Genomic DNA, 11,422 nt, shown 5'->3' with positions numbered 1-11,422 from the left:
ACACAAAGATTAAAGAGTAAATGGAAATAATGTTATGGAAAGAAAGAGAGATGAAATCTTATTGTATCATAATACATGTTCCAATGGCTTGTACAGTGTACATTACATGTAATAAAATAATATTTTCTGAACAATTCAAATGGAGAAACAATACTTGTTTATACTTTCTCTATACTTCATTTCACAGAATCTCTCACAATACCCAATGTTTTACTAAATAACATAATATTCTATACATGTTGAATGTGGATGACAATTGGCGAAAAAATGTAATCTTGTATGGCAATGAGGGTATTACAGCTGGGTGTGTACGTTACTATATCAAGTCAGCCTCGCTACCATGCTGCCCCCTGTCTTTCCTCACCGGTACTGTGCAACAGCCGTTTGAAACTTATCAGACCAGCAAACTATATGACATCATTAGAATACACACATTATTGAGAAAGCACACAGAATGTGATTACCATTGTTTTATTTATGGAAAAATACAATACATACATTTCCTTTTAATTTCAGAACACATAAGACAACATATTGCTACAGTGTTACATGATGGCATGTTTCTAGAAATTAAACAAAAATGGACTACAGGTCAATATTCAATATAATAGTACAATCTGCCAAAAGTAAAAATGTTGATTCACAGAGTGATTTTGAAAATGTTTCAACAGAACAAAATGTCGAGAAACTGTTTTTGACACAGGTATTGTAACATTCCTTTACCTTCTACGCATAAATTGGTCATTACATTGCTCCACAAAACCTTTTCAGTAATGTACATCAAACAATTAAATTATTGATGGAAAATAGAAAAATCTATTTCCTTAAAATAGGCATGACCTCACTGTTTTAAAATATGTGAGAATATTGTGTATAATAGCTAATATAATCATGTTAATTAGAACAATAATATCAACTAATCATAATAGCCATATCATAACAATAACAGTATTAGCAATCTCTTGCATTATTCAATAAAATATTCTTACTTGTGTATCCAGGGAAGCTGTGGAACTACTTTAAAACCTCCCTTTCTGTGCATGTAAGTCTGCGTGTGATCATGGATGTTTTAGTGTTTGTGTGTGTGTGTGTGTGTGTGTGTGTGTGTGTGTGTTTTAGTGTGTCTACTGTGTTAAGAGCAGAAGGCAGACTGCAGCTCTTTGAAAGCAGCCTGTCTCTGTTTCCTATCTAGCTCCTGTCTCTTCCGTTCCTCCTGCTCCTCTCGGATCTCAGCCTCAAACTTACTGCCCACCTTCAGAGCCTGCACCTGCACCATACAACACAATTAGATCTACAATCCAGCAAGGATTATATAACACCACTCTAAATCTGTACCTGAAACATTGGATGATGTAACAGACTCAAAAACAGCCCAGAACACACACACTGTCACTGTATTTCTCTTTCTATCCACTAGAGGCTGGATGTGGCGTAAGACATGCTGGAGTAGAATCCTGTTATGATGGGAAAGATGAGGAATAAATCAGGCCAGCTAATGCACGTCAGTTCTTAAAATAGCTGAGTGCTTGTGACCCGTATACTGTGACCTGCATTTCCTCAAGTCTTCACAACTATACATCTGGGACACATGTCCCACAACCTCCCCTTGTCCAATCAACTTGGTTCATCATGGGCATTGATTCTATAACATTGACACATAACCAACATTTTCTCACACATACATACACTATCGTTTAAAAGTTTGGGATACTTAAATGTCCTTGTTTTCCATGAAAACATACATGAAATGAGTTGCAAAATGAATAGTCAAGACGTTGACAAGGTTATAAATTATGATTTTTAATTGAAATAATAATTGCGTCCTTCAAACCTTGCTTCCCTCAAAGAATCCTCCATTTGCAGTAATTACAGCCTTGCAGATCTTTGGTATTCCAGTTGTCAATTTGTTGAGGTAATCTGAAGAGATTTCACCCCATGCTTCCTGAAGCACCTCCCACAAGTTGGATTGGCTTGATGGGCACTTCTTATGTCCCATACAGTCAAGCTGCTCCCACAACAGCTCAATAGGGTTGAGGTCCGGTGACTGTGCTGGCCACTCCATTATAGACAGAATACCAGCTGACTGCTTCTTCCCTAAATAGTTCTTGCATAGTTTGGAGCTGTGCTTTGGGTCATTGTCCTGTTGTAGGAGGATATTGGCTCCAATTAAGCGCCATCCACAGGGTATGGCATGGCATTGCAAAATGGAGTGACAGCCTTCCTTCTTCAAGATCCCTTTTACCCTGTACAAATCTCAAAATGTATCACCACCAAAGCACCCCCAGACCATCACATTGCCTCCACCATGCTTGACAGATGACGTCAAGCACTCCTCCAGCATCTTTAAATTTTTTCTGCATCTAACGAATGTTCTTCTTTGTGAGCAGAACACCTCAAATTTAGATTAGTCTGTCCATAACTGTTTTTTCCAATCTTCCTCTGTCCAGTGTCTGTGTTCTTTTGCCAATCTTAATCTTTATTTTTATTGGCCAGTCTGAGATATGGCTCTTTGCAACTCTGCCTAGAAGGCCAGAGTTGGTGTTTGCGGGTACGATTTAATGAAGCTGCCAGTTGAGGACTTGTGATGTGTCTGTTTCTCAAACTAGACACTCTAATGTCCTTGCTCAGTTGTACACTGGGGCCTCCCACTCCTCTTCTATTCTGGCTAGAGCCAGTTTGCGCTGTTCTGTGAAGGGAGTAGTACACAGCGTAGTACCAGATCTTCAGTTTCTTGGCAAATTCTCGCATTGAATAGCCTTCATTTCTCAGAACAAGAATAGACTGATTAGTTTCAGAAGACAGGTCTTAGTTTCTGGCCATTTTGAGCCTGCAATCAAACCCACAAATGCTGATGCTCCAGATACTCAACTAGTCTAAAGAAGGCCAGTTGTATTGCTTCTTTAATCAGGACAACAGTTTTCAGCTGTGCTAACATAATCGCAAAAGGGTTTTCTAATGATCAATTATCCTTTTAAAATGATGAACTTGGATTAGCTAACACAACGTGCCATTGGAACACAGGAGTGGTAGTTACTGATAATTGGTCTCTGTGCGCCTATGTAAATAACCCATTAAAAATCAGGCGTATCCAGCTACAAAAGTCATGTACAACATTAACAATGTCTACACTGTATTTCTGATCAATTTTATGTTATTTTAATGGACAAAAAAAATAGCTTTTCTTTCAAAAACAAGGACATTTCTAAGTGACCCCAAACTTTTGAACATTTGAACGGTAGTGTACATATAAACTCTTGGAATTCTCTCAACCAGATTAATGAGGTAGTCACCTGGAACGTACATATATACATATTCAGTACCAGTCAAAAGGTTGGACACACCTACTCATTTAAGGGTTTTCTTTATTTTTGCTATTTTCTACATTGTAGAAAAATAGTGAAGACATCAAAACTGTGAAATAACACATATGGAATCATGTAGTAACCAAAAAAGTGTTCAACAAAATATATTTTATATTTGAGATTCTTCAAAGTAGCCACCCTTTGCCTTGATGACAGCTTTGCAAACTCTTGGAATTCTCTCAACCAGATTAATGAGGTAGTCACCTGGAACGCATTTCAATTAAAAGGTGTGCCTTGTTAAAAGTTAATTTGTGGAATATTTCCTTCTAATGCATTTGAGCCAATCAGTTGTGTTGTGACAAGGTATGTGTAGTATACAGAAGATAACCCTATTTGGTAAAAGACCAAGTCCATATTTTGGCAAGAACAGCTCAAAAAAGCAAAGAGAAATGACTGTCCATCATTACTTTAAGACATGAAGGTCAGTCAAATCTGAAAATGTCAAGTACTTTGAAAGTTTCTTCAAGTGCAGTTGCAAATACCATCAAGCGCTATGATGAAACTTGCTCTCATGAGGACCGCCACATGAAAGGAAGACCAAGAGTTACAGTGGGGGAAAAAAGTATTTGATCCCCTGCTGATTTTGTATGTTTTCCCACTTACAAAGAAATGATCAGTCTATAATTTTAATAGTAGGTTTATTTGAACAGTGAGAGACAGAATAACAACAAAGAAATCCAGAAAAACGCATGTCAAAAATGTTATAAAATGATTTGCATTTTAATGAGGGAAATAAGTATTTGACCCTTCTGAAAAACATGACTTAGAACTTGGTGGCAAAACCCTTGTTGGCAATCACAGAGGTCAGACGTTTCTTGTAGTTGGCCACCAGGTTTGCGCACATCTCAGGAGGGATTTTGTCCCACTCCTCTTTGCAGATCTTCTCCAAGTCATTAAGGTTTCGAGGCTGACGTTTGGCAACTCGAACCTTCAGCTCCCGCCACAGATTTTCTATGAGATTAAGGTCTGGAGACTGGCTAGGCCACTCCAGGACCTTAATGTGCTTCTTCTTGAGCCACTCCTTTGTTGTCTTGGCCATGTATTTTGGGTCATTGTCATGCTGGAATACCCATCCACGACCCATTTTCAATGCCCTGGCTGAGGGAAGGAGGTTCTCACCCAAGATTTGACGGTACATGGCCTCGTCCATCATCCCTTTGATGCGGTGAAGTTGTCCTGTCCCCTTAGCAGAAAAACACCCCCAAAGCATAATGTTTCCACCTCCATGTTTCACGGTGGAGATGGTGTTCCTGGGGTCATAGACAGCATTCCTCCTCCTCCAAGCACGGCGAGTTGAGTTGATGTCAAAGAGCTCCATTTGTGGTCAGATGAGACCAAAATGGAGCTCTTTGACATCAACTCAACTCGCCGTGTTTGGAGGAGGAGGAATGCTGTCTATGACCCCAGGAACACCATCTCCACCGTGTTTTACAGGTAACAAGCTGCGGTTAGGAGCACTCCCTTTAAGAGTGTGCTCCTAATCTCAGCTCGTTACCTGTATAAAAGACACCTGGTAGCCAGAAATCTTTCTGATTGAGAGGGGGTCAAATACTTATTTCCCTCATTAAAATGCAAATCAATTTATAACATTTATAACATGCGTTTTTCTGGATATTTTTGTTGTTCTTCAGTCTCTCACTGTTCAAATAAACCTACCATTAAAATTATAGACTGATCCTTTCTTTGTCAATGGGCAAATGTACAAAATCAGCAGGGGACCAAATACTTTTTTCCCCCACTGTACCTCTGCTGCAGAGGAAAAGTTCATTAGAGTTACCAGCCTCAGAAATTGCAGCCCAAATAAATGCTTCACAGAGTTCAAGTAACAGACACATCTCAACATCAACTGTTCAGTGGAGAATCAGGCCTTCATGGTCAAATTGCTGAAAAGAAGCCACTACTAAAGGACACAAATAAGAAGAAGAGACTTGCTTGGAAATCTGTCCTTTGGCCTGATGAGTCCAAATTTGAGATTTCTGCTTCCAACCACCTTGTCTTTGTGAGACGCAGAGTAGATGAACAGATGATCTCTGCATGTGTGATTCCCACCATGAAGCATGGAAGAGGTGTGACGGTGTGGGGGTGCTTTGCTGGTGACACTGTCTGTGATGTATTTAGAATTCAAGGCACACTTAACCAGCATGGCTACCACAGCATTCTGCAGCGATACACCATCCCATCTGGTTTGCGCTATCATTTGTTTTTCAACAAGACAATGACCCAACACACCTCCAGGCTGTGTAAGGGTTATTTGACCAAGAAGAAGAGTGATGGACTGCTGTATCAGATGACCTGGCCTCCACAATCACCTTACCTCAACCCAATTGAGATTGTTTGGGATGAGTTGGACCGCAGAATGAAGGAAAAGCAGCCAACAAATCCTCTGCATATGTGGGAACTCCTTCAAGAGTGTTGGAAAAGCATTCCTCATGAAGCTGGTTGAGAGAATGCTAAGAGTGTGCAAAACTGTCATCAAGGCAACGGGTGGCTACATTGAAGAATCTCAAATATAAAAAATATATTTTTTGGTTTAAGACTTTTTTGGTTACTAAATTATTCCATATGTGTTATTTCATAGTTTTGAAGTCTTCACTATTAGTCTTCACTAATAGTACAAATAAAGAAAAACTCTTAAATGAGTAGGTGTCCAAACTTTTGACTGGTACTGTATATACATGCATATATATATATATATACTGCTCAAAAAAATAAAGGGAACACTTAAACAACACATCCTAGATCTGAATGAAATAAATAATCTTATCAAATACTTTTTTCTTGACATAGTTGAATGTGCTGACAACAAAATCACACAAAAATAATCAATGGAAATCCAATTTATCAACCCATTGAGGTCTGGATTTGGAGTCACACTCAAAATGAAAGTGGAAAACCACACTACAGGCTGATCCAACTTTGATGTAATGTCCTTAAAACAAGTCAAAATGAGGCTCAGTAGTGTGTGTGGCCTCCACGTGCCTGTATGACCTCCCTACAACGCCTGGGCATGCTCCTGATGAGGTGGCGGATGGTCTCCTGAGGGATCTCCTCCCAGACCTGGACTAAAGCATCCGCCAACTCCTGGACAGTCTGTGGTGCAACGTGGCGTTGGTGGATGGAGCGAGACATGATGTCCCAGATGTGCTCAATTGGATTCAGGTCTGGGGAACGGGCGGGCCAGTCCATAGCATCAATGCCTTCCTCTTGCAGGAACTGCTGACACACTCCAGCCACATGAGGTCTAGCATTGTCTTGCATTAGGAGGAACCCAGGGCCAACCGCACCAGCATATGGTCTCACAAGGGGTCTGAGGATCTCATCTCGGTACTTAATGGCAGTCAGGCTACCTCTGGCGAGCACATGGAGGGCTGTGCGGCCCCCCAAAGAAATGCCACCCCACACCATGACTGAGCCACCGCCAAACCGTTCAAGCTGGAGGATGTTGCAGGCAGCAGAAGGTTCTCCACGGCGTCTCCAGACTCTGTCACGTCTGTCACGTGCTCAGTGTGAACCTGCTTTCATCTGTGAAGAGCACAGGGCGCCAGTGGCGAATTTGCCAATCTTGGTGTTCTCTGGCAAATGCCAAACATCCTGCACGGTGTTGGGCTGTAAGCACAACCCCCACCTGTGGACGTCGAGCCCTCATACCACCCTCATGGAGTCTGTTTCTGACCGTTTGAGCAGACACATGCACATTTGTGGCATGCTGGAGGTCATTTTGCAGGGCTCTGGCAGTGCTTCTCCTGCTCCTCCTTGCACAAAGGCGGAGGTAGCGGTCCTGCTGCTGGGTTGTTGCCCTCCTACGGCCTCCTCCACGTCTCCTGATGTACTGGCCTGTCTCCTGGTAGCGCCTCCTTGCTCTGGACACTACGCTGACAGACACAGCAAACCTTCTTGCCACAGCTCGCATTGATGTGCCATCCTGGATGAGCTGCACTACCTGAGCCACTTGTGTGGGTTGTAGACTCCGTCTCATGCTACCACTAGAGTGAAAGCACCGCCAGCATTCAAAAGTGACCAAAACATCAGCCAGGAAGCATAGGAACTGAGAAGTGGTCTGTGGTCCCCACCTGCAGAACCACTCCTTTATTGGCGGTGTCTTGCTAATTGCCTATAATTTCCACCTGTTGTTTATTCCATTTGCACAACAGCATGTGAAATTTATTGTCAATCAGTGTTGCTTCCTAAGGGGACAGTTTGATTTCACAGAAGTGTGATTGACTTGGAGTTACATTGTGTTGTTTAAGTGTTCCCTTTATTTTTTTGAGCAGTGTATATACTCACTCACTCACTCACTCACTCACTCACTCACTCACTCACTCACTCACTCACTCACACACACACACACACACACACACACACACACACACACACACACACACACACACACTTTCTCTCCTCTTCCTCCGTCCTAGTCCTACCTTAGCCTCAAAATAGTCCCGTGCCCCCATGACTCCCTCTGTGGAGACGTCTATCTCAGACAGTCTGGCCAGAGCCATCAGACCACTCTCCTCCTGCAGCTCGCCTGCAGCTGCTCGCCTGAAGATCAGCAGGAACTGGAGGAGAAAGGAAAACATCAAGGTGGGTGAGAGAGGCTCAGACAGAACTATACATATCTATACATTTTAGGTCAGTAGATTTTAGAATATATACATAGATAGAGTTTTATTACAGTGCACTGCACATTGTGAAATAAACAGAATATGTTATTGTAGGTCATAGTTGATTTTTTTTCCTCTAAAATGGCTATGAAATGACTTTTTGTCAAATATAGGATCCTACATTTAATGTACTGCCACAACAATTGTGTTTCATAACTTGCCATCCCTACAAAGCTTCACTTAAGTGCTCATGTCCAAGAAGCCCGTGTTTGGAAGATATATTGGCACGGGTGTTCGTCCGGTAAACCGTGCCAAAATATCCTCCAAACACCAGCCATTAAGGGCATTATCACTTTTGTACAACGGGTAACCAACATATTCAAATAATGATTGACATATTTTCATTAAAAAGTTATTTTTATGAATTTATTCATACTATTTCATCCTTCCACAAGATATAGTCCCGAGACAAATCTAGGGTTGCTACCCAAGCCGGGTGGTCGTTCGTTCTATTGGTCCGGTTGCTAGAGACGCGACCCAGACGTTCAGTCTTTTTGTTCTGTATCCATGGATGCGAGCGACCCAGTCGTTTGTTCTAAATGTAACATTGCAATACTGGCTGGCAATGTTCTTATCCCTTACTTGCTAGCTAGCCAACTACGGATAACTTACAGTCACTTCAAAATGTGCAGCCAGAATAACAGCAAAGTAGCTGCATTTGCATTTGTTTAAGCTACTTTCTAGAGACATTTATTTGGAAATATCCGTAACAATGAGATGAGGCACGATTTCGCCTGGCATAGAAAATGTGCTCACTCGTCAGTACACTGTTGTTCGAGAGCTAGCCAACAACACAGCTAACACAATCACTTCAAACTGAAGCTGGAAAGACTGCAAACTAGCTGCACTTCGTTTCGTTTTACCTTTTATTATTATTTATTTTCTCCCCAATTTCGATCTTGTCTCATTTCTGCAACTCCCCAATGGGCTTGGGAAGCGAAGGTCGAGTCATGCGTCCTCCGAAACATGACCCACGTAACCGCGCTTCTTAACACCCGCCCGCTTAATCCGGAAGCCAGCCGCACCAATGTGTCAGAGGAAACACGTTCAACTGACGAGGAGGTCAGCCTGCAGGTGTCCGGCTCGCCACAAGGAGTCGCTAGAGCGCGATGATCCAAGTGCTTAAATAGACACCGGCTGGAATGCGGTTAACCAATCAGCATTCAGGATTAGACCCACCCGTTGTATGAAACATCAATAAGTATCTAATATCTAATATCATAACATCATATAGAAGTGATAACTGTTCCTTCTAATATCATAACATCATGTAGGAGTGATAACTGTTCCTTCTAATATCATAACATAAGATAGAAGTGATAACTGTTCCTTCTAATATCATAACATCATTTAGAAGTGATAACTGTTCCTTCTAATATCATAACATCATGTAGGAGTGATAACTGTTCCTTCTAATATCATAACATCATGTAGGAGTGATAACTGTTCCTTCTAATATCATAACATCATTTAGAAGTGATAACTGTTACTTCTAATATCATAACATCATTTAGAAGTGATAACTGTTCCTTCTAATATCATAACATCATTTAGAAGTGATAACTGTTCCTTCTAATATCATAACATCATGTAGGAGTGACAACTGTTCCTTCTAATATCATAACATCATGTAAGAGTGATAACTGTTCCTTCTAATATCATAACATCATGTAGGAGTGATAACTGTTCCTTCTAATATCCTAACATCATTTAGAAGTGATAACTGTTCCTTCTAATATCATAACATAATTTAGAAGTGATAACTGTTCCTTCTAATATCATAACATCATTTAGAAGTGATAACTGTTCCTTCTAATATCATAACATAATTTAGAAGTGATAACTGTTCCTTCTAATATCATAACATAATTTAGAAGTGATAACTGTTCCTTCTAATATCATAGCATCATGTAGGAGTGATAACTGTTCCTTCTAATATCTGTGTCATAAAATCATATAGACATTATAACAACTGTTCATGTCTGTGGGTTTAGTGTCCGAACTGTCCTCCTATGAAAAGTGCTTTCTGTGTGTGACCTTGGTGTAGCAACCTGATAACAATCAATCAATCAATCAATCAATCAATCAATCAAATGTATTTTCTAAAGTCGTTTTTACATCAGCAGTTGTCACAAAGTGCCATACTGATACCAAGCCTAAAACCACAAAGAGCAAGCAATGCTGGTGCAGAAGCAGAGTGGCTAGGAAAAACTCTAGAGATGAACCAGGCTCTGAGGGGTGATAGAATTCTCCATCTAGCCTGACCACCAGTGGTCCTAGGGGAACTGTGCTGTGTTATGGGATATGTCTGTGTGGAACTCTGCTACTCCAATCAGGAGAATGAGAGGCAGAGAGAGTCAATGCCCCAGAGCTGAAACACAACAGAGTCTTTGTATATCTCTGTTCAGCTGCCCCTATCACCTGTTTAACCCTGTGAGTGAACACACTAACTGTAAGTTGCTCTGGATAATAGTGTCTGCTAAATGACTAAAATGTAAATGAGTGTGTGAGAGAGAGGGAGAGAGAGGGGGGAGAAGGGGATATAAAGGGGGTAGGAAAGATAAGGAGAGAGAGGGAGGGAGAAGTGAGAGGGAGGGGGTATGAAAGAGAAGGAGGGTGACGGGGGAGTGGGTGGGAGAAGGGAGAAGGAGGGGGTATGAAAGAGAAGGAGGGTGACGGGGGAGTGGGTGGGAGAAGGGAGAGGGAGGGGGTATGAAAGAGAAGGAGGGTGACGGGGGAGTGGGTGGGAGAAGGGAGAAGGGAGTGGGATGGGGTACAAAAGAGAAGGAGAGCCCAAGGATAGCAAAAGCAACACAATTAGATCCAACAAAATCATGAGAAAACAAAAAGATAATTACTTGAAACATTGGAAAGAATTTACCAAACAACAGAGCAAACTGGAATGCTATAGGCCCTAAACAGAGGGTACACAGTGGCAGAATACCTGACCACTGTGACTGGTCAGGTATTCCAATGTAAACAAATGGAGTGGTCATGTGATAATGAACTAGAATGTATTGGCCTGAACGTTACACTGTCTCCCCAAATGTCTTTTACCCTTATTGGAATGTATAGACCACCTTCCACCAAAAGTGTGTTTTTTGACCAGTTTAATAACATGCTTAAGGAATGTGATTTTGGGAAGGAGGTCATCTTAATGGGAGATTTTAATATTAATTATGAAGACTAGTCTTGTAGGAAAACCCTCAAACAGATCACTAATACCTTTGACCTTACACAGCTAGTTAAAGGGCCAACCAGGATGACTTGTTGCTCTAAAACACAGATTGATTTGGTGTTCAGTAATAAACCAGAGAGAGTGACTAAATCATTCAATATGGTTACTGGGCTGTCTGATCATAATCTGACACTAAGAGCCAGAAAGCTTTCTAAGAGCAC

At 41.3% G+C, this 11,422-nt stretch overlaps 1 protein-coding gene across 1 annotated transcript in view; it reads right to left on the bottom strand.

The window, feature by feature from the left end:
* Positions 1–455: 455 nt before the first annotated feature.
* The window catches only part of LOC115163660 (EF-hand domain-containing protein D1-like), a 28,683-nt gene continuing 17,716 nt past the window's right edge, over positions 456–11,422 (bottom strand). Inside the window, exons 3-4 of the mRNA XM_029715712.1 lie at positions 7,784–7,918; positions 456–1,267 (exon numbers count right to left, since the gene is read on the bottom strand). Coding sequence (XP_029571572.1) covers positions 1,133–1,267; positions 7,784–7,918 — 270 coding nt within the window. The 3' untranslated portion in view covers positions 456–1,132. The remainder of the gene's footprint in view (positions 1,268–7,783; positions 7,919–11,422) is intronic.

This window comes from Salmo trutta, chromosome 26, assembly GCF_901001165.1.
Source record: "Salmo trutta chromosome 26, fSalTru1.1, whole genome shotgun sequence".
Lineage (NCBI taxonomy): Eukaryota > Metazoa > Chordata > Actinopteri > Salmoniformes > Salmonidae > Salmo > Salmo trutta.
The sequence above is the reverse complement of the archived record's forward strand: the minus strand, read 5'-3'. Positions and strand labels throughout refer to the sequence as shown.